Source organism: Pavona decussata, unplaced genomic scaffold, assembly GCF_977016875.1.
Source record: "Pavona decussata unplaced genomic scaffold, jaPavDecu1.1 SCAFFOLD_50, whole genome shotgun sequence".
Taxonomy (NCBI): domain Eukaryota; kingdom Metazoa; phylum Cnidaria; class Anthozoa; order Scleractinia; family Agariciidae; genus Pavona; species Pavona decussata.
In genome coordinates, this window is record NW_028145472.1 from 185,786 (window position 1) to 210,000 (window position 24,215).

Consider the following 24,215-nt stretch of genomic DNA (forward strand, 5'->3'; position numbering starts at 1 on the left):
CTCTGGCAATCAGCTTGTTTGTTATATGTTCACGGAAAACCTCTTTGCTTCCAAATTGACTATTCCCCCAAAACGCAGACTAGACATACTTCTTCTATATCAGAAAAAAATATATTTATCGCTGTAAAGTATTGGAAAAGAACGACGATCTATTAGATTTATTTGCAATGGAAATTAGAAAATTGTGGCATCCTGTAACCTCTCTATTTAGTAGACGGCATTGAGAAATGTCAACACAGAAATAGAATGTATTGACTACGTAAGCTCTTCCTTCTTTGTTTTCCTTTTATGTCCACTATTGTTTATGCACTACCTTTCTTTGTTTGTATGTATTTGTATGTATATGTTATTTGATTTATATTCAATGAAGATGTAAAAAAATATATATCTGTCTTTGTAAAAAAAAACATTATCGATCTTTGTGGAGTTATTTTCAAGTGGTAGAATTAGGGATTAATTTTCATTTGTATTTTCAAAGTAAATTTCTCAAATTGTCCGAGTCGTGCAATTTGGCAAAACTTTGAAAATATGCGTGGACATTAATTCTTTATATTATTACACGGCCTCATGCGATTACATACACAAAGCATCATCTGTCATTTGAAGCTAAAATATCATCTTAATGTCTCTCATAGCTAAGAGATTAGCTTTTAACTTGTGATTTAATCGACAGCCCAGCTCTTCCAGATGTCTAAGTTTTGAGGGTGTAGAAAAGATTAAACACTGTAATATTAAAAACTAAATACGTAGCCACTATAAAAAAGGTTCTTAGGTACCCTCTTATCTTGTTGAGGGCAGATCAAGGTGGTCACTCTGCCTTGTCCTCCTACAAACTATATTCACACTTAATCTAAACAATAACCCGCTAAATTTGTCAGCAATGCTAATGTCCAAACATTTCTCAACTAGGCTTAGAACATGCTCTTCGCGCCTGCTGGCAAAAGATTGGTAAGCTAGGTGCCCCAAAGCTTCGTCGCTGTTAATAGTCCGCATCATGCTTGCCGCGCGCCTCTGTAGCTTCTCTGGCTTATCCTCATTAACACTCCCGCAACAGTTTCATGCAATATCACAGTAGGTCAAGTCAGTAGAGAGAATAAAAGACTTGTATATATTGTACTGGCTGTGTGCATACTGATGTTCTTCCTTGTCCGACTGAGCATACTTGTTCTCTTCTTAACGTTATACCAAATAGGTATTTTACATGCGCATTCTACATAAGCGACTTATCCAGCATGGTAACTCCAAGATACTTATATACTTAACGACGCGTACTCAAGGCCCTGATCATCGATAGATCCAGAGAAATCTTTGGCAGATGTTTGACCCGCGAAAAGGAAGACACATTCCCTCTTACCCTTGCGAACAAAAGACTATAACCGAACAGCCACTGATTTACTAAAGTCAGCTCAGTTGTTAGAGTATTACCTATTTCCTAAGCTTCCCTAGCGCTATAATATATAATTGTATCGTCGGCGTATGCTAAAATTTCACAACGCTTAAACTGAAAAGAACAAGCAAGGAGCTATGATCGATCCTTACGGAAAACCAGAGTCAAACACACACGGATCAGAGATCTCGTTACTAAAGCTTTCAACTTGTTTAGGATATATGTAGGTTACAACCTAAATGAACATCCATTGATGAGTGTGTGAATTCTAGAAAAGCATTTTCCAAGAACGTTTAATGCATATTTTGACGTGTGAATATCAAACCAACAATTAACTTGAGTACATTGCTGTCTCATCCGCCCGAAGAATAAAACCAGTGATATCCGCTATTTGTTTCCGAAAAGATCCCAAACATTTCGCTGCATTCGCTGTTGAGGACACTAACAATATGGAATGCCGTTTTGAAAGGAGGATTCCAAATTTATTCAAATTAGACCAAACATGAACTGATAACCATTTTATAATGACTGAATAGCTGTGTTCAGTAGGTCAGGAACACGTTTAAACTTGCAAAACAAAACGTATCACGCCTTCCCTAGAGAATGGCGAGACTAGAAAAACTAAAACCAATACTGACAAATTCAAGTTTGACTAAACTCTAACAAAAGACAGCATTCACCTGATCGTTATCATCATTCATAATCATCATGATTTATTTATTTGCCTTACAAAAAGAAGAAGAAAAAAAAGAAGAAGAAATGATAGAATTTACAATAATGGCAAGGAGACCTCAAGAAACCACCAGGCTTATAAGAGAGGTTACCTAGACGGTTATGAAGAACGAGTAAATAAGAATGAAAAAGATGTTTTTGTCGTTCTTTTAGTCACAATTTCTTCCTCGATAAAATCACCTGTACGTATTAGCAAGGAAATGGTTTGCTGAAACAATAGCTAGTCCGCTAGATTCTTAAAATAAAATAAAATAAAATAAAATAAAATAAAATAAAAAATAAACATGTCAGCGCTATACTGCGCTGTAAACGGGCTTTTCAATGGATTGTGTTCTCGGTTCCAGTTTGCTCTAGTTATGTATGAAGAAATAGCATTCCTGGTTAACGTTAGCTGTAGGCACTGCATTTGTTAAGAGCGACAAGAAATAACGAAAACAGTTATGAATTCAATACTCACTCATGATCCAAATCGTGACAAAGAAGACAATAACGTGAAATGCAAAGGCAAGTCTCATGTCTTCGGTTAAGCCTTTACATGCAAGTCAAAAACGAGGTTCAACTAATAATTGAACTTCCTTAGTTTATATGTTCCAGCTTTAAACGATGCGAACATGCGTTTTGGCCTTGTGTTTAGTAATTATTAATATGATGCTCAGATGCGGTCCTGTCAAGACAAGACCTTCTGTCATGTTTTAAGCAAGCAAGTTACTTGAATTATTATGAATTTGCATCAAAGATATTAAAATAAGTATTCAAATTTCTTACTCAATATATTTTTAGTTATTCCAGGTTTTTAGATAGGATAGGCCTAGTAACTTAACAGTACAGTTGCGTGAGACGGAACTTTGCATCAAGTCTAACTGGTAAAAAGCAACGAAAAGCTAACAGTGAAACTGAAAAAGGATACGATGCGATTCTATATAGCCATTTTGCGATTTGGTGTCATTATGCCATCTGTCCACTTTGCTCACTTCCTAAATTTACTTATTCAAAACAGCTGGGTCATTATATATTGCAATTCTATGGATATGATTGGCTTAGCGGCCATGGTACGTGAGCCATTAATTATAGCATGCCCGAGAAATAGCAACCATTAAATTGTCTTTGTTTTTTTTTTGTTTTGTTTTTTTTCCTTACAAAACGAAATCAGCAAATATAGCAATATTTCTTGATTTTTGTTTTTTCTTTCACAGAAAACAATTATTCCACTCGTTCCCGGTTGGGTATGACATAATTATAGCCGACTCGGCGCTTAAGGTGCGTACGCGCCTATCAATCATCTTCATTTCCAACGCGCGCTTGTGGAATCATTGTCAAATATAACATGAGGGCCATGGCCCCCGCGGAGCAATGGGAGCACGTACCTAGCAAATGGAATAGAGAAATGGGATTCAATATTGTTTTGATCTTCCTTTCAAAATATTTATATGTACTTGTAACCTTACTTTCTTTTCTTTTTTTTTTTTTTACTCCTATTGCAATACATGATTATCGCTTCGCTTACACTGACCGCAAAGACGTTTTATTTTTCTTCCACTTTTATTGCACTCATTAAAAGGCTTTTGTTGGCTCACAACGCTCAATTAAATTAAGGCATGGGCCCCCAATTAATCACTCAAAAAGTGAAGGGGGGTGATCTATCTCAGAACTCTTTGACAGTAGAAGGTTGAAACTTTGCCAGAAACATATATTGACAAGTTGTGTCAATTTGGTGTTTTTGAATTATGTAAATGTTGTCACGTGACTTTACACGGCCACAATTTACTTAAAATGATGAAAGCAAAAATGGCAACACTTTTCGTTGTGAGAAATTTAACCTGATTGGTACAAGACAACTTGATATAAGTGCATCTACAAAACTGTGCCTGGAACCTGTTGAATTTTTAAATAATTTTTAAAATACACGGATTTTTCGATCAGTACCCAGTCCCCCAAGACAATTATCCCCCTACGTTAGGCCTTTGCTTAGAAAAATATTAAGAAGGCCAAGCATAGAAGTTATATAATAAACGCCCTTAACATTATTAAAATGATAAAAAAAAATTAAGGACACAAGGAAAAGTGTTGCCATTTCAAGATAAAGTTTTTTTAGCCGATGGAAGTCACGTGACCTAATTTGCATAATTTAAAAGTACCAAATTACCGCAAATCAATAATGTATGTATCTGTCAAAGTTTTATCTGTCTATATTAAAAGTGTTTAGAGATAGACGGCCCCCACACTTTTTGAGAGAACAATTCTGGGCCCACGCCTTAATTCACGCGAGCAATTTACAGCAAATTACAGAATGTACAAAACTTCGCAGCTAGGATTATAACGCGTTCGCAGAAACTTGATCACATTACCCCTGTTCCGTAAATAACTGAGCTGTTGTCTGTCGAATCCATGCTTTCCTACAGGGATTGCATACTGGCTTTTAGTGTTTAAGGGGACTGGCCACTGACTATCTTTTTAACGAATTCAAAAAGAGGTCTGAAATCCATAATAAAGACACATGGAACAAGAATAACATGAACATCCTATGGTACAGAATGGCCGCACGCCAAAGAACCTTCCATTATCAAGCATTTTCACTGTAGAATTCCATACCCGAAAGGCTCACTGAGCTAACCTTGCATAAATTCCAAAGAGAACGCTAGAAGCTTTGTTCTAAATATATTGTAAATTCCTTGTTCTGTTATATGTATATGATTTTGATCATTTTATTGTTCTGTGGTTTTTTTTTTTCTTTTTGGAATATTGTAATTACTTTGACAAGCTAGAATTTGGAAAGTAATAAAGTTATTATTATTACCATTATTATCATTATTATTATTATTATTATTATTATTATTATTATTATTATTATTAGTATTATTACTATTAATACAATTATTTTAGACTGGTGGATTAATTTTTTTGTTCAATCAGACAAGAGGCATACTCGGCTAACGAAAATTTGAGTCGAGCTATCTCGACAGAAGTTGACCCTGTGGCCTTCCGTTTAGTAATTGGAATGCTCTAGCTACTACTGAGATACGGGAGACCTGTTGGAGCTAAGCCATTAAAATAGGACAATGTGACACCCTGGCGTGCATATTGTTAGGACTTGTTTACCAAAACTTGCGTATTTATTTGATACCGACTATTGTAGTATCAAGTAATAAAGAGTGCTATTAATGATCAACTTATTATAATCATAAATACTGCGAAAGTGCAGGGAACTCTTGGGAGTTATATTAAAAAAAAAAACCAACAGATTATTTTATTTAATTTTCTCATTGGAGTAAATCTTGAGTTAAAACTCAAAAAAAAAAATAACCCTGCTTTCACGCTGGGACTGTTATACTCGTTTGAAGAGTGCAAGGCAAATTTGTTGGCAAATTTGAAGATTAACGTTATCAACCGCTCTCAACTAATTTCCGGCAGCAACTTCGACAAGCCTTAAAGTATACACAAGGTCAACTTAAAGGCAATTAGAATCTTATTTTGGTGGCGAAGATCAACTTACAGTACTATATCTTAAAGTTTGGTATTTGGTAAGATTCAAGCAATCGAGTTGACTGGGAAATCAGCCAGGCTTTTCAGGTTACTTTTAACCAAACCTAGCAAGAACTGAGTCTGGTAGAACCAACCTTACCAGAATTGTAACCTAGGCTCTCTTTCTAGCCAAAAGCTTGGTAAGTCTGGTTGAGCCAGATTTGACCAGGTTTACTAATAAGTTACCAGACTTTTGTTATATAGGGAAAGGCCCCGCGAGTGGACAGGAAACTTCACACAAAACAACACCTCATTCCCTCCTCTTAATCAGCGACTCATCTACATATCATATTTTAGGTTAAAGTGCCCGTAACCCTTCAATTTGTTTTCTTTTGGAAGATTTCCGTATCTTTCAAGAACTCATTTTCGAAAAAATTTTTTTGAGAAATATTGAATCCTTTTGTTTTTACAAGCGCTAGAATTGAAGGCAGCCTTGTCGATATTTTCACCTATCGTTCGCATTAGTCCCCCACTCGGCCAAATATAGAGCGTGACGTAAGAAAAGGACATCGTGCAAAAATATCCGAAGATTCGCGGTAATGCTTCAATTGTAAACAGAGAAAATGGTCGTAAAATGTGTGGTTTTTGGATGCAGCAACTCTCGAAATGTAGAGAAAGGAATCAGCATGCATAAGATTCCTTCTGATAACGATCTGAGGCCTTTTCTTACGTCACAGCTAAGAAATTGTCGCTTCTCATTGGCTCGTTCCTAATGAGCCCACGAGACAAAAATTTGTCCAGCGGGGCTTAAAGCGCGCAAAAATTTAAAAATTTCAGTAACTTTTAGCGCTCGTAAAAAAAAGGATTCAATATTTCTGAAAAAAAATTTCGAAAATGAGTTCTTCACAAAAATGGAATTCTACCAAAAGAAAACAAATTGAAGGGTTAGGGGCACTTTAATAACTGAGGTCCTAAGCAATGACTTATTGACTGAAAACAAAATAGTTGAAATGATAAGCGTGGGTTGCTGACAGAGCGTGATCTGTTCGGATTATTTGGCTGAAATTATAAACGAACCTGTTCGTTCTTCTAGTTCTTCTACTTATTCCTTGAGAACTTAGGTAACAATAAAGCACTAGCACAGGCACAAGACAAGATCTAATCTTAGCGCATAAACACCAAAATTTAATCGCTTTGTATCGCTTGCAATTGAGAAAACTGGTAAAAAAAGGAGATAGTTTGTCGTTGTTTGTTTGACGTGTTATAGTATGGTTGCGTTTGTGCGGATGAAAACTTCAGTGAAGACCCTTATTTTACGAGTTTAGCTTCCATAACCAAAACAAAAACAAACACACAAACAAACCAAAAAACCAAGGCAAAGTTATTAGTAAATTCCTTATCCACAAGAATTGGCGATGATTGCATTAGTATTGTAAACGAAACTTATAGCTGTGGTATCGCGATGCAGCATGCCACCTCTAGATTCTCAGGTTTTCCAATATAGTTTAAAAGCATTTACGAACAACTGGTTTATCAACCGAGTGCATAACTGAAGTTAAATTGGCCTATATAAAGAGATTCAAGTGCTGACGTTTCGAACATTAGCATTTCCTCAGAGCAATTCTTCGTCATTCGCTCTGACGTGGGCTTGTAACGCTAGAAACGTCAGCACTGTAATCTCTTTACATTGCCAAACTTACCCTGAGTTGTCAACTCTGTTGATAAACCAAACATTCGTTTCTACTCTCCACCGACGCAGCCTTATCCATTAGTTCTGTGCTACTTTCTTTTATTTATTTATTTTTTTCTTGTTTACATTTTCTCTTATACAAAAGAAGGAGGAAACGTTCGTCCGACAGCATATTGCCAATTAAGAGTAAAGAAAAGATGAATTCAAAGCACAAAGACATCTTTTGCTTACTCAATATTATCCCCAAGAAGACAGTGCCCTGTACATAACATCGTTGTCATTTTCTGGTGAACGTTTCACTTTTTAATTGTGACTTTCAGAGCCCCAAACCATTCCGAACTCAACCGCTTTTTATATACTTCAGCCATAGCGTTAAGCTAAGGTTACAAATTTATGCAAATAACTGGATTTTCTGCTTTTGTTTTAATTGCAGCTGTAATACTAAAAAAGGCGTATATTAGGTCAGACACTTCATAGCCATCAAGGAAACTATAAATATTATTTTTTTAACTATGAATATCAATCGTTTTTATAACATAGAGGGCAAAAATAACTTTATGCTGATCGGTCGAAACAGAGGGCATTTTTCCTAATTTTTCTTTTACCAAAGGTAAAAATTACTCACTCCAGATTAGCCTGCAGTGCAGGCGTTTTTCATGGGCGAGCGCTGAATAATAAATTTAGTTCGCGTATTTGAAGGAGGCTGAGGGGGAGGGGGGGGGGTGCAGGCGTTTCTTGCTCAGTATTTGTCTTTAAATTTACGTGGTGGTATTGCATCCTTCGGATCCTTCTGCAGGGAGTTCATTGTTTGTGTAAACCTTCATATTCTGCCTATACAGTCGTCCTCTCCCTTAGGGTCACTTTTGACTCGCTCCAGCCCTCTCGCGCTTCCTCGCCCAAAACGACAGCAACGAAGGATTATTCAGCGCTCCCGTTCCAAAAATACGCCTGCATTGCAGGCTAACTCCAGATTGGTCAAGCGGCGATTGTTTCTGCTGAAAATGCCTGAAAATCAAGAGCTACAGCTATAAAGGAAATTACTAAAGGTGAACGTTCGTTTCTTACCAGGAACAGCAAATGATTATTTGGGTAAAAACAAGCCAAAAACTTGATCGTGTTTGTTTGCACGTAGACATTAATTCTTAAATTAAAATATTACTCTGCCTCGTGCGATTAGTATACATGTACACAACATCATCTGTCAGTTGCAGCTAAAATATCTTCTTAATGTTTCTCACGGCTAAAAGCTTAGCTTTTAACTTTTCACTTAACCCTCAGTCCAGCTCTTCCAGATGTCCAAGTTTTGAGTGTGTAGAAAAGATTGAACACTGGAATATTTAAAACTAAATAGCAATAACAAAAAAGGTTTTTCTTGATGCACTCTAACCTCATCGATGGCAGATCACTCTGCCTTGTCCTCCTACAAACTATTATCCATACTTAATCTAAACAATAACCCGCTAAAAATTGTCCACAACGCCAATGTCCAAACATTTCGTAACTAGGCTTAGTACATGCTCTTTGGGCCTGCTGGCAAAAGACTGGTAAGCTAGGTACCTTAACACTTCGTCGCTGTTAACCGTCCACATCATGCTTGCCGTGCGCCTCTGTAGCTTCTCTGACTTATCTGTATTGACACTCCCGCAACAGTTCCATGCAATATCACAGTAGGTCAACTCAGTACAGAGAATAAAAGACTTGTATATATGGCACTGGCTGTGTGCATACTGATGTTCTTCCTTGTCCGACTGAGCATACCTGTTCTCTTCTTAACGTTATACCAAATAGGTATTTTACATGCGCATTCTACGTAAGCGACTTATCCACCATAGTAACTCCAAGACTACTTATATACTTAAAAGGGAAGTATCACGCTAATTTGCTGTCATTTCAAAACCCAAAAATGTTTGTCTGTCTGCAGAAACAACGGAATAATTGTCAAGTTTGTTATAAATTATCATCTCAGTGCAATAAAACTATTGATTAGTGCCTCTGGCCAGAGACAGAGTAGGCCGGTTTGGATTGAAACTTGCGAAAATGTTAGGCTAATGTTTTTCAAGTTCTCGCATTTTTGGTTCCAAAATGCGCTAGAGCAGATCACGAGTTGTTCCTTTTAAGAATTGAGTTGATTTCTTTCCTCTCATCATTCTAGAATTATTTGGCAGCTGATTGAAAGTCTTATTTCGTCATTTTTAACAAAAGTTTTCAAAAACTCCATGATACTTCCCTTTTAACGACGCGTCCACAAGGCCCTGATCATCGATAGATCCAGAGAAATCTTTGGCAGATGTTTGACCCGAGAAAAGTAAAACACATTCTCTCTTAATTACCATCGCTAACAAAAGACTATAACCGAACAGCCACTGATTTACTTAAGTCAGTTCAGTGGTTAGAGTATCAGCGATTTCCTTAGCATCCTTACCAGTATGATACATAGTTTTATTATATGGCTGGCTCCGCGAGCGGGCAAGATGAGTCAAATCTTGCGCTGTTATTGCCTACCCGAGCAGGCAAGATGGAGCTATCTTGCCCGCTCGGGATTACCCGTTGCCTGTCCGCTTGGCATCGAAAGTTTAATCCCAACAACAATGCAATCTTTTCTTCGATTTTCTCGTTGTTTTGGGGGAAAACGTTCACTAAAAAGTTCGATAAACTCTCAACATTTACCTAAAGGAAAGGAAAGAGAATGGAATCGTCCTGGTGTAGTGAAAATTTTGTTTAAGTTGAATCGGTGAGTTGCTCTGCGTGTAGTATTTTAGATAGAGTTAATTTTGTAAAACTTGTTGTCTCAAGTCGAGTGCCAAATTGATAAGTTCTCTAGGTTTGCAATGACTGTATTTAAATCATAGCGTAGTGGACGTTGCGTTCAGTGTGTAGAGCAGTTCAGAAAAGTATTTTTCTCAAGTTCGCCGAAGAAGCTCATGTTTTTAATTTAGCAGCGTCTTGCTTGTTGTAAACAACAAAATTTTATCACAGTTTCGCCCATTTTTCTGATTTATAAACAACAAAGATCGAGAAAACCTAATAATCAATCACACACGGATCAGCGATATCATTAATAAAGCTTTCAACGTGTTTAGGATTTACGTAGGTTAGAACCTAAAGGGACAGAAGCTTCCAAATTTATTCAAATTAGACCAAACATGAACTGACAACCATTTTTAATAACTATGTTCAGCTGGTCAGGAACACGTTTAAACTTGCAAAACAAAACGTATCACGCCTCCCCTAGAGAATGACGAAACTAGAAAAACTGAAACCAATACTGACAAATTTAAGTTTCACTGAACTCGAACAAAAGATGGCATTCACCTGATCTATTCTAAAGAACAAGTAAATGAGATTGAGAAAATGTTTTTTTTTGTACGTATTTTAGACACAATTGCTTCCTCGATAAAATTGCATGTACGTATTAGCAAGGAAACGGTTTGGTGAAAAAAAAAATAGTTAGTTCGCTAGATACTGAAAAAAAAAAAAAAAAAAACAATAAACATGTTAGCGCTATACCGCACTGTAAACGGGCTTTTCAATGATTATTTTTTGTTGGTTCTAATTTCCTTAAGTTATGTATGAACAGACAAAATTCGTGCTTAAAATTAGCTGTAGGCACGGTATTTGTTAAGAACGACAAGATACAATGAAAACAGTTATGAATTCAATACTCACTCATGATCCAAATCGTGCCAAAGAAGACAATTCTGTGAAATGCAAAGACAAGTCTCATGTCTCTGGTTAAGCGTTTACATACCAGTCAAAACCAAGGTTCGACTAATAATTAAACTTCCTTAGTTTATACGTTCCAGCTTTATACGATGCCAGGATGCGTTTTGGCCTTGTGTTAGTAATTATTAATATGACGCTCAGATGCGGTCCTGTCAAGACAAGACCTTCTGTCTTGTTTTAAACAAGCAAGTCACTTGATTTATTATGATTTACAACGAATATATTAAAATAAGTATTCAAATTTCTCATTCACTATATTTTTAGTTAATCCAGGAGTTTAGAATGCACAGGTCTAGTAATTTAACTGAGTATAGTTGCATGAGGCGAAACTTTGCATCGAGTCTAACTGGTAAATAGAAATGAAAAGCTTACAGTGGAACTGAAAAAAGATATCTCACTGATAAGATTCTATATAGCCATTTGCGATTTGGTGTCATTATGCCATCTGTCCACTTTGCTCACTTGTTAAATATACTTATTCAAAACAGCTGGGTCATTATATTTTGCAATTCTATGGATATGATTGGCTTAGCGCCCATGGTAGGTGAGCCATTAATTATAGCATGCCCGAGTAATAGCGACCATTAAATTGGCTTTGGTTCTTCTTACAAAACGAAAACAGCAAGATCTGGCAATATTTTTTGAATTTTTTGTTTTCTTTTCATTTATTCATTTTTTTTTTTTTTTTTTGGACATAAAACAGTTATCCCACTCGTTCCCGGTTGGGTATAAGATGATTATAGCCGACTCGGCGCCACGTACGCGCCTCGTTGGCTATCAATCATCTTCAATTTCCAAAGCGCACTCGTGGAATAATTGTCAAAAATAACATGTGGGCCAAGGCTCCCGCAGAGCAGTGAGAGCGCGTACCCTAGCAAATGGAATAGAGAAATATGTTTTATTTTTCTTCTACTTTTATTGCACTTTCTTGTCATTCAAATTTATTACCATTTTAACATGAGGCTCATTAAAACCTTTAAGTTGGCTCACAACGGTTTCCAGCAATTCCCAGCACGTATAATGTGATCCGTCATTACTACCACTCTTTATCAGTTGGTACTACAATGATGGTATCGAATAAATGCCTAAACATCGGTAAACAAGTTGTGGTGAGTTTTACCATAGCAACAGTATAACCTGCTAAAAACACCCTTAATTATTTTCTTTCTGACCACCCTTTGATAGCGAGATATATGATATCAAGTATTGTTTTAAAGTGCCTATGAAATTTTTATTTTTTTTGCATTTTTTTTTTGTTTTTGAAGTTTACCATGTCTTTATTACGAAATTATAAAAGAAATGTGCTAGAAAAAAAAAATAAGGTGCTTTTTTAGTCGTACAAAGTAGCCCAAAATGAGAAAAATAGTGTCCCGGGGACCGGGAACTAGTTTAGCGTTTGATGACGTAGCAGATGCCTCAGAGATTTGTTTACAACACATCTCGCCTTGTTGTTACCCAGAATCACCCAATATTTTTATCGCCAAAAAATTTTCGTGTTCAAGGTTTTCCCCCCAAAAAATGTCGGACAATGACGAAGTAATGTCCTTAACCAAAACTTTTCCAACGGATATCTGAAAGAGTCAAGCGATTCAGGCAAAATGGAAGTTGTTGCAATCGTTCGACCCGATGCGGATCATACTGGCGTTGAACAGGTCAAGAAAAAGACGAGGACGAAGATAAGATGGCCTTTCCGCTATTGTTCTGCGCGCTCGATTCGAAGGCGACGTTTCAGTGAATGATTGTTGAGTACTTGGATATATTTCGCCGAAATGAAAAGGCGAAGAATTTCGTAGTTTGCTGGAAATTGTCTCTCCAAACTCGATTTTGTTCGATTTTAGAATGCGAGAGAGCACAGATGCTGCGAGAGGAAATCGCACAGGCCGGTCAAAAGCTCACTTTTGATGGTAGTAATAGTCAGATCGAGCGCGTTAACTCACAAAGCATAATGAAGTTTCTGTGATGACCAACACGATGGTCCTTACGCAAGATCTTAATTTGAGGTTGACAGACCCGGCTAAGTGACTCCCGCTGTGTCTGTTGTGTTGAAAAAAGCCTTTGTAGTTTTGCTTTCTTGTATAAGAGATTCTCCCCTTTTGATCAAAATGTGGTGTGACCGTTCGTGATGGTGAAGACAAATCCCCAAATATACTGAATGGAGGTTTTCTTACTGTTCGTTTGTATTAGTTTTCGATATGCATGGCAACGTGTATGCTACAATTCCCGGGTATAATTGTAGCTCTGTGGCATTTGTTTAGGTTTATCGGCTCGAATTAAGCAAGATTCCGTGGATTTCTCTACCCGTGATTTCATGCTTATGCCATTTAACTGCAGTAAGATTGCAGGATGTTCGTTTATCACGGATATGAGAGTGTAATATATCCACACACATCTGATCATCGTTGTCTTTCTCCTTCGAGAGCTATGGCTTGAATGTTTCCTGTGAATTCAGGCAGAGCGAATGTACTTCTGCCGTAAAGTTTCGTCTCTCGAGAAGTAATGTATACTTATTCCCGACATGCCAGTTTTTTTCGCGCAATTTGTCATATTGGAGTTACCAGCGGCATAATAAGTCGCCGAGATCGAAGAAACTCCCTTCGCCGCCATGACACTCGTGTGTTCCAAAGTATTTTCTACGTCACAACCTTGTAATACGATCGTTTTGGTCGCGCACAACATGGAGACACTTTCCGGCGCTAGATTCGAACCTTTCAGGGATCATAATTGCGGACTGAGAAGGTTTTGTTTAGTAAGACCCACATATCCAGACCGAGAAATTCATAAACTAACAAACCGTGACAAAAACATTTTTACTTCATAGGCACTTTGTCTGGTGGATAAATGATAGATATTTTATTTCAGTCCGTGACACAGACATACTCGGAGAAAGAAAATTAGAGTCGAGCTATCTCAACAGGAGTTGAACCTGTGGCCTGTTTACTAGTTTGAATGCTCTATAAATATGGGGGACTGTCGTTCTCACTTAAATGCAATTATGACTGGAAACACTTGGATAAAAATCTGCCACTATTCTACCGTGAGATGCTATATTATTTTAATGAACTTCGTAGTAGTTACACGGATATGTATAAAAGTGAATTTATTCTTTGGAATAACAAACATATAAAAATAAAGAATACGTCTATTTTTTGGCGAAATCTTTTTGAACGGAGAATATGTTTCGTAGGTGACCTGCTCGATGAAATGGAAATTTTTTATCTCTAGAAAACTTCCAACTTAAATACAGTGTACACTTAAATTACTTGCAATATTTTCAACTTATTGCAGCCATCCCCAATCATTTAAAGAAAAATGCAATGGAATATGTTATACCTGACAGAAGTATTCTTGAGGAATGCGATTTATTTCATGTCTCTGATAATAAAACAATCCTATTGACTAAAATGCGTTGCGAAGACTACAACAAGTTTTTTCAGGAAAAGGTTACAACAGAACCTACAGCTGTAAAGTCTTGGTCTAGGCGGGGGCATGATCTATCCCACCACTGGAGTAAATTATTTAAAAACATTTATAAAATCTCCATTGATAATAAGCTAAGAGAATTTGCCTTTAAACTATTCCATAGGATCTTAGTAACTAATAAAAAACTTAAGAGATTTAAAATTAGAAATGACGATGCCTGCTTACAGTGTCAAAACGCTGATTCATTGGAACACACTTTTTTGGAATGCCCCGTTAGCATTAAGTTCTATCAAAAAGTATTATCCTGGTCAATGTATCAGAAAACACACAAATAAATTTGTCGAACGAGCAATTCCTACTTCAAAATTATACAATCTCTCCCGCTGTGCACCGAAACCTGCGCCGCCAACTAGATTTGTTACTTCTCTTCACAAAGAAATATTTATATGCATGCAAAATGACTGAGTCACATCCTAGCTTTTTGCAGTTTTTAACGAACCTAAAATTACAATAGAAAAGTGAGAATCCAATATAACTTTCCTCTCTCTATAAATGAATTTGCTACAAAGACCTCCTCTTTAGTTGTTTTTAACTTCACTAAACGTTTTTTTTTTTCATTCATCTAGTATATTTATTTATTTATTTATTCATTCATTCGTTTATTTATTTATTTATTTATTATATAATTATCTATCTTTTGGCTTCTTGTTCTCTATTAAATGTATATGTACTGTTGTAAGCACTGTAAATATTATAAGTAAAGCGAAATATTGTAAGATATTGTAAGTATTGCGAACACTGTAAGTGTTGTAACTTTGTAAGTACTATACGCAGTGCAGTGTAAATGTTGTATTGTCTTAGGCTAATAAAAAAAATAAAATAAATAATAATAATAATAATAATAATAATAATAATAATAATAATAATAATAATAATAATAATTTGAATGCTATACTACTGAGGTACAGGTGACCTGTGGGAGCTAAGCCATTAAAATAAGACAATGTGGCATCCTGGCTTGCATATTTTTTAAAAGGACTTGTTTACCAACAATTGCGCATTTATTTGATACCATTGTTGTAATATCAATATACTATATTTACATGTTTTCTCTTAAAATTTTAAGCAATCGAGTTGACTGGGAAATCAGCCAGGCTTTTCAGGTAACGTTTAACAAAATCTACCAAGAAAAGTCTAGTAGATCCAAGCTTACCACACTTGTAACCTAGGCTCTCTTTCTAACCAAAAGCTTGGTAAGTCTGGTTGAGCCAGACTGGACCAAGTTTACCAGTAAGGTACTAGACTTTTGTTGTAAAGGGAAAGGCTCCGCGACAGGAAATTTCACACGAGAAACACCTCATTCCAGTCTTTTGATCAGTGACTCATCAACAGATCATATTATAGCTTAATAACTGAGCTTTTAAGCAATGACTTATTGACTGAAAGCAAAATAGTTGAAATGGTAAATGTTAGTTGCTGACGCAGCGTGATCCGTTCGGATTCTTTAGCTGAAATCATAAACGAACACGTTTGTTCTTCTAGTTCTTCTACTTATTCTTTGACTGACGAAGGCAACATAAGCACCAGCACAATCACAGGGCAGTCTACCGTTTCGTCGGCCATCTTGCTTAACATTGAGGAGAGCTAGTATCGATAATTTCCTGAAGAAATGTTTTTCTGTGCGTGTTTCTGTCCTTATGCTTTATGTAGCTGTAGTGTTCCCACTTGCCTATCTCTACGTTTATGCTTATACCTATGTCCTAGTTTAAATCACCCTTTAAGGACGTATTTACACCTCGGAAAACAAACGGTCATGTTGAAACGCAGACCATGCAGACTGCAGACCGTGCAGACTGTGCAGACTGAGTGTTATTTTTTTTTACTTGCACCTTAATTTTTCTTGTAAGACGTTAATTAAAGTAGTAAATACTTTCACTAGCTAGTTTCCCGCTTCCTTTGTTCCAGTGCAGGCCAGCTGAATTTTAAGTGAGGAAGAGTGACTTGTTCCTCGCGGTTTATTTCAGGTTTTCTCGCCATTTATCTTCTTTCCTTAACTTTCTTTATTTTTTCCATCTTGTGCCGTAAATGTTGTGTATATGGCTGTATTGTATTGCTTTGTAGTGAATTAAGCGAACCAAAACATACGCGTAAAATGCGTCTGCTGCGAACGCGTATACGCGTCTAAGAATCTGCAGACGCGCGTCTAGTCAGACTCATTAGCATGCATGGGCTAGCTCATTGTTGTTCCGAACTGAAAATTTATATTCCGCGTTTCATTTTGTGTAAGGCATTGCGTGTGTATGAGTGGAGACTAAGTTCCAATGAGTGGACACTGGGTCCGAGTTTATGTTATGAAAACGTTGCTCGACGTTCTGGTCGAGAATCATGAAATGTATTGCCTAAGTTTTCGTTGCGTTTTAGTGAATAAATCGTTCATTTTCATGGTCCTTTGAGTCGGATGAACAGTATCGACGATCGGTCAAGCGAAAAGGAGTGTTGGACTTCTGTTTCTTGCCGCGAAAAAGTGGGTTTTCGCATCTTGGCGATTGGCGCCAAAACACGTGTGTTGCAGCACCTTGATCGAGTGGAACTTCAGTGGATTTGCAGTGGAATTTTAAACGGTGTTTGAAAATGTCGAAAGATTTAGAAGCTGTCAAGAAAAAGAGAAGGTTTCTGAGAAAATCTTTAACAGACACGGTGAAGTCAGTCGACGAAGCCCTGTCACAACAAGATAATCATGCACGAATTCAAGTGTTGAAAGATAACATCGCAAGCAAATGGAGCGATTTGCAAGAAGTGCAAGGCACAATGTGCACGATGTTGGAAGATGCTGACATTGATGCCGAGTGTGAGAGTCACAATGAGTATGAAGGGCGTGTGATTGAAAGCATGGCGAAAATGACGAGTTATCTTTCAAGTAAACATTTGCCAGAAGTGAAATTGGCGGGAAGCAACCCACATGTATCTCAGTCGTCTTCTCAAGTACAAGTTAAGCTACCCAAGATCAATCTACCAACCTTTGATGGCAATGTTTTGAGTTGGCAACCCTATTATCAGTCGATAAAAGTTTCGGTAGTCGACAATGCGTCGTTGGCAGATGTCCAAAAATTAGAGTATTTGATGAGATCGCTAAAGGGTTCGGCTGCTGAAGCGGTGAAAGGTTTTGCAGTGGTACAAGCGAATTACCAGCCAGTTTTGGAAATCCTGAAGGAAAGATTTGGGCATACAAGGTTAATCCTCGATGCACATGTAAGATCCTTGATCCATTTGCCACGTTTGAGCTGTGATGATGCAGCCTCCATGCGTAAATTTTACGATGAAGTGATAGGTCACGTTCGTTCTGTCGAGTCCATGGGTGAAAAGTTTAAATCTGAAACTTTGGCTCCTGTTCTGGTGCCCCTTATCGTGGACAAGCTACCTAAAGAAGTTGTGGAAAAATGGGAACTGGAGCTCAGTGAGGAAATAGCTAAGCAGGACTGTGTAGAAGTGAAAACACTGTTCACTTTCTTGGAACAACTGATTAGAGCTAAAGAGTCTTCCCAACCTCCTTCTCTTGATTCGAAAGCTCCAGCAAAGGAAAATCCTGGAAATCGTGAAAATCGTTTCAAGTTTAACCGCTCGCAAAGGTCATCCACCTCTGCATTATGTGCGACAACGCAAGAGGGCAAGTGTGTCATTTGCTCCAAAAACCATGGTTTGAAGTCATGTGTCAGTTTTCTGTCATTGCCTGTAAAAGAAAGGTTCAGAAAGGCAACGTCTAAGGGTCTGTGTTTCCGATGCCTTGAATCTGGTCATAGAGCTGAAGTGTGCCAGAAGCCTCCATGCAAGCACTGCCAAGGTAGACATCACAGTCTCCTGCATCAAGATTCAGCTCGACCTCACTTGGAAGAAGTTAAGGTGGAATCGGTCCCTGAATTACCATCCCCTTCATCAGGTCCTCCTGTGTCATCTTCAGTTGTGGCAAATTCTGTTGCAGTGGGCTCGGGTGGAAAGGTGATTCTGCAGACTGTACCAGCTATTTTGTGTGGAGTGAATGGGTGTTCAAAAGTTGTGAGATGTTTCTTTGATCCTGGTTCTCAAACATCGTTTGTTCGGCAGAGTGTAATTGATGAGCTTGGTCTTAACGGGAAGAGTGTCAAAATTGTTGTCTCTGGATTTGGAGGAGAGGCTACCAAGAACACTTTGCGGAAGAGAATTACATTTACTGTGGCACCTGTTGATAAATCTGGACAGCCTCAGTGTATTGAAGCGCTTACTACACCAGTAATATGCCGGCCAGCTGAAGCTGTGGATATTCATCCAGCAAGATGGTCTCATCTTCGGAACATAGTATTTCCTGAAGAGTTCCCTAGAGATGAACAGGAGATTGATGTGCTTATTGGTTTGGATTTCTATTATTCCTTCGTGACAAGAGACATTGTAAGAGGACGTTCCAGTGAACCAGTTGCAGTTCGCACAACTTTGGGTTGGGTCTTCTGTGGACCAACAGGTGGTCATGACCGAGAATGCACTGTGTCTATGAATGTTCAAATTGGTGTTGAGGAACAATTGAATGAAACACTTCAAAAGTTCTGGGATTTGGAGTCCATTGGTGTTAGACCTGCTGAAAGTTCAGTTTCTACTACTCATGTTGAAGATATGGTCTTGAAGAAGTTTAAAGAGACTCTAACGTACAATGATGGTCGCTATGAAGTATCCTTACCGTGGAAGAAAGATCGTGTTGCATTGAAAGATAATTACCGGCAAGCGGAAAGTAGGTTGTACAATCTAGAAAAGAAGCTGCTCCAAGAGCCAATGAAAGCTACGTCATACCGAGAAGCGATTAACAAGTATGTTGAGAATGGTGTTGCTGAAGAAGTACCTTGTGATGAAGTTACACCGACAGATGGGCGTCCTGTGTTTTATCTCCCCCATCATGCGGTCATTAGAGAAGACAAGCAGACAACCAAGACAAGAGTGGTGTTTGATGCATCAGCTAAAGATAGCAATGGTGTCTCTCTGAACAGCTGCTTAGAGCCAGGCCCAGCATTGCAGCCAGATTTAGTTGGAATTATTCTGCGTTTTCGAAAGAATCATGTAGCTATCATGGGTGACATAGAGAAGATGTTCTTACAGATCCGGTTAAAAGAGGAAGACATGGATTCACACCGGTATCTATGGAGAGATTTGGACCCTAAGGCCACGCCTAAGATTTACAGAATGACAAGGGTCACATTTGGAGTTGTTTCCAGTCCTTTTCTTGCCATTGGTACTATTCAAGAGCATGTGAAAAGGTGTAAAGGAACATTCCCTGTTGCATCAAGTGAAATTTTAAGGAACACTTATGTTGATGACTTTGCTTCAGGGAGAGACAATGTGCAGGAAACACTGAAATTGCAGCAAAGTGCAACTGAGCTTATGCAGAAAGCTGCCTTTAATTTGACAAAATGGTCAAGCAATTCGTCTGAGCTTATGGATTCTTTACCTGAGAGGGACAGAGCAGCAGTTAGTCTCGTCAACCTGGAGAGTGATTTAGCAGAAGCACATCCAATGACAAAAGCATTAGGTTTAAAGTGGAATACGATAACTGACAGCCTTGTCTTTGCAATTGATGCGGACATTGTTAAGTCCAGATCAGAGACAGTGTACACAAAAAGAAAAGTGGCGTCTTTAGCAGCAAAGATTTTTGATCCGATTGGTCTAATCGCACCGTTTTCAGTGAGGTCAAAATTGATTCTTCAAAGTTTGTGGACCCAAGGTGTTGGATGGGATGAGGAAATTCCCATGGAAGTCTCATTGAAATGGAATCAGTGGGTTCAAGAACTTTCAGAACTTGAACACGTTCACATTCCAAGATGTTACACTGATTTGTCATTAAGTCAGAATCCTAAAGTTGAGTTACACGCATTTGGTGATGCGTCGGAAGTTGCTTATGCCTCTGCAGTTTATCTGAGAGTTGTTAGTGAAGATGGAAAGGCATCTACCAGTCTTGTAATGTCCAAGACCCGAGTGGCTCCTGTAAGGAAGATTACACTTCCGCGCTTAGAGTTGATGGCTGCTGTAATTACTGCTAGACTTTGTACCTATGTCAAAGGTGCAATCGATTGTCCCATAAACCGCATTGTTTGTTGGACAGACAATTCTTCAACTTTACACTGGATCAGAGGAGCCGCCTCACAGTGGAAACCATTTGTTGCCAATCGTGTTATTGAAATTCAGTCATTGTTAGATCCCAGTGTTTGGAGGTACTGTCCAGGACCGCAGAATCCAGCGGATCTACCTACCCGAGGTTTGTCTGCAAGTCAGTTAAGAGAGAGTCATTTGTGGTGGAAAGGACCCTCTTGGTTGCAAGAGTCCGAAAAAGATTGGCCCGAGGATTTGAGGTCAAAGCCTTCCAGGGAAAATGTTGACCCAGAGAGGAAGAGTAAAGCTAGTGTCAGTTGTGTTGTGCAACCCAAAGAGCCATTCATTGACTTCACAAGATTCAGTAAGTACGGTCGCTTGCTAAGAACTGTTGCTTAGATCAGAAGATTCGTTAGAAACTCAAGGGTGAAAGAGGAGGAAAGGATTGACAGCCCTTTAACTGGTTTAGAGATGCAAAATGCAGAAAAATGGTTGATTTTTCATGTACAAGAAGCAAGTTTTGCTGAAGAAATTACGTCAAGTAAACGGCATGGTACAGTGAAGGACAGCAACCTGGCCAATTTGAACCCGTTTATGTGTCCTACTAGTGGTTTTCTTCGTGTTGGAGGAAGAATTCACAAGTCACTGTTACCAGAAGAGGAGAAGCATCCTATTATCTTGCCTTCCAACAATCCTGTTGTTAAGTTGTTGATTGATGATGTTCACCGCCGTGAGCTTCATGCTGGAGTTGAACACACTTTGTCAGTTTTGCGACAGAAATTTTGGTTGATCAAAGGACGATCGACTGTCCGTCAGACACTGAGGAACTGTCTAATATGTCGCCATTACCTAACAAAGCCCTTTGGTCAGCGGATGGCACCACTTCCTGAAGACAGAATTAAGCCTGCGCCCCCGTTCACTAATGTGGGACTAGACTTTGCTGGTCCTTTGTATTTGAAAGACAGTGGTGATAAAGTCTATATCTGTTTATTTACATGTGCAGTTACCCGTGCGGTACACTTACAGTTGGTGTGTAATATGACGACTGAGCGATTTCTCCTTGCTTTGAGACGCATGATTGCAAGAAGAGGAATGTGCAGCATTATTTGGTCAGATAATGCAAAAACTTTCAAGGCTGCTAACAAGGAGCTACAGCAATGTTGGAGAGTATTGGAATCAGACCAAACCCAGAGTGCTTTGTCCGAAAAGAAGATTCAGTGGAAGTTCATAGCGGAGAAGGCCCCATGGTGGGGTGGGTTTTATGAGCGACTTGTAAAGAGTGTTAAGACGCCATTGAAGAAACTATTTGCCAAAGCAATGTTAGATGCCGAGCAGTTAACTACTATTTTGGCTGAAATTGAAGCACAACTGAACAGTCGTCCTCTTACTTACCTGGGTGCAGACCCTGATGACTACAGTGTGATTACCCCTGCACAGATTCTGATTGGCAGAAACCTTCAAGTGTGTCCGACTAAAGACACTCATGTTTCAGAACAGACATCAAGAGCCCTCACCAAACGATTTCAGTATCACCAGAGGCTCGTAAATGGATTTTGGAAGCGTTGGCATGCAGAGTATCTGAAATCCCTGACACCCCTCAAGAAATGGTATAAGATTGGTCGTGAAATCCGTAAAGGTGACTTGGTCCTTGTGAGTGAGGATCGTGTAGCTCGGGGTCAATGGTCACGTGCACGAGTGGAAGACACCCACACAGGCCGCGATGGACTTGTCCGGTCCGTCACCCTGCGGACCTCATCCGGAAGTGTTACTCGCCGTCCAGTGCAGCGGCTACACCTGTTTGAAGCCTGTGATGCTGATATAGCTGCTGAACTTAATTGAACTTGATGAGACATTGTTGAACATTTTAGTTGAACTTTATTGAACTTTGTTGACAAGTTACATGTGATGCACTCCCTGCATCGGGCGGGAGGATGTTCCGAACTGAAAATTTATATTCCGCGTTTCATTTTGTGTAAGGCATTGCGTGTGTATGAGTGGAGACTAAGTTCCAATGAGTGGACACTGGGTCCGAGTTTATGTTATGAAAACGTTGCTCGACGTTCTGGTCGAGAATCATGAAATGTATTGCCTAAGTTTTCGTTGCGTTTTAGTGAATAAATCGTTCATTTTCAATTGTTTTAAAACTTAAGGACGGTGCCTATTATTGTTACTGCGCATACGTTCTGCGCATCTCGTGATACTCGGGTTTCCTATGGGTGGTGGCTACTAATACAGCGATATTTTTGCGCGGTTTAAAACTATTCGGGGAAAGCAGAACTTAGCAAGTGCTTTTGGTATCCAAAAAGAAAATTTGGGGTAACCATGCATTTTTCAGAGATAATAAAGCTTCAATTTTGGAAAAAATGCCATACATTGCTTTGTATTTTACTGCTTTTCAGAATAATTGTTGCTTAATTATCTCGTAAAAATGCGTGGCTACCCCCAATTTTCTTTTTGGATTTCCATAGCCCTTGCTAAAATCTGCTTTTCCCGCATAGTCATAAACCACGCAAAAGTACTTCGGTATTAGTAGGCACCGTCCTTAAAAAAAAGAAAACAAAACAAAAAAAAACAACAACAACTAAACGCTTGCCGCGAGGCTTGCTGTATTTTGCGAAACGAAACGAAACGAGATGATGAATAAATCCGTAGAATTGAAGATATCAAGACTACAACAGACAGATTTCCGTGTGTGACAAGCTAAAAGAGTAATTAAACGCCCGAAGTGCAGAGTTTCGGTACTTTGCAAAACGAGCTCTGCGTAGACCGTGAAGGGAACTTGTTTGTTTATATTTGTAAACGCTTTATCTATTTATTCCTTGCCATTTGTAAACGCTTTATCTATTTATTCCTTGCCCCAATAATGATTCGGTAGGTAGTTCGAGAATTAAACAGTGTCCGGGGTAAAAAAAAATCATATAGAATAAACAAATAAATAACGACCCGGAATAAAATCAGTAAGTTCAACAGACTTCGCTCCTCCAGCGCGCTTCGGTTCCGATTTGCATATTTCCTGACTTGCCATGAACTTTCCCTCACTCTACCTCAAGCATTTACTATCTCCGGTCGTAAAATGTAATCGTTCGTTGACTTTAAAGATGCAATGCAATTCCGTTGGTTAAAGGCTTGGGGTAAAATAGCAAACTTCAATTTTGCAAAATTTTATTCGGGTCCAGTGTGAGCGATAAGATTGATTACCCGGAACAAACGTAAACACTGCGAGTCTACTGAGTACCGCAACGCTTGACGCATTTCTATATTCAGTACGTTCGCTTGGATAAAGCCAAAATAGCATATTTTGCAAGATTTAAAACTTCTACTATAATAATAATAATAATAATAATAATAATAATAAAAATAAAATCTTTCTTTATTATAATATTCCAAGCAAAATTGATATTTACAAGTTAAAAGTAGAAAAAAGAGCTATTAAAACCTATTTACAATTCAATATTTAAAATTCATTTCGATTAAAAAAAAGCGACTATTTCCAAGCACAACAGAGCTATTTTCAAGCACAATTTTTTAACAATAGTAAGACTAAAATTTTGATGAAATAAAAAAAGTTGTTAAAAAGATCCTAAAATACTAATTTACAACGTCACGCCATCATTCACTTTCTAAAATTAGCGGAGACACGCTTGGCTAGCGTTTAAGCGGCAGTCATCAATGAAATCCCCAAATGGAATTTTGTGAAAAGGT

General features: G+C 38.3%; 4 protein-coding genes across 4 annotated transcripts in view; 2 read left to right on the plus strand and 2 right to left on the minus strand.

Moving 5' to 3' along the window:
- The window catches only part of LOC146481342 (adhesion G protein-coupled receptor L3-like), a 39,501-nt gene extending 28,382 nt beyond the window's left edge, over positions 1–11,119 (minus strand). The window contains exon 1 of the mRNA XM_085108430.1: positions 10,935–11,119. Within this exon, the coding sequence (XP_084964556.1) occupies positions 10,935–10,992 (58 nt within the window). The 5' untranslated portion in view covers positions 10,993–11,119. The remainder of the gene's footprint in view (positions 1–10,934) is intronic.
- Positions 11,120–17,042: 5,923 nt separating this feature from the next.
- Positions 17,043–20,912, plus strand: LOC146481343 (uncharacterized). The gene has a single exon (XM_085108419.1). It carries the CDS (start codon positions 17,043–17,045, stop codon positions 20,910–20,912), a length of 3,870 nt encoding a protein of 1,289 aa, XP_084964545.1.
- Positions 20,913–20,984: 72 nt separating this feature from the next.
- On the plus strand, positions 20,985–22,352 carry LOC146481344 (uncharacterized). The gene has a single exon (XM_085108420.1). It carries the CDS (start codon positions 20,985–20,987, stop codon positions 22,350–22,352), a length of 1,368 nt encoding a protein of 455 aa, XP_084964546.1.
- A 1,488-nt stretch (positions 22,353–23,840) lies between these two features.
- The window catches only part of LOC146481345 (uncharacterized), a 3,572-nt gene continuing 3,197 nt past the window's right edge, over positions 23,841–24,215 (minus strand). Inside the window, exon 3 of the mRNA XM_085108421.1 lies at positions 23,841–24,215. This exon is cut by the window's right edge and continues 703 nt beyond it. Within this exon, the coding sequence (XP_084964547.1) occupies positions 24,140–24,215 (76 nt within the window). The 3' untranslated portion in view covers positions 23,841–24,139.

What these genes read in the sequence shown, in the direction of transcription:
- LOC146481344 (XM_085108420.1), top strand. Translation starts at nt 20,985, where the DNA reads ATGCAAAATGCAGAAAAATGGTTGATTTTTCATGTACAAGAAGCAAGT.
- LOC146481343 (XM_085108419.1), top strand. Translation starts at nt 17,043, where the DNA reads ATGTCGAAAGATTTAGAAGCTGTCAAGAAAAAGAGAAGGTTTCTGAGA.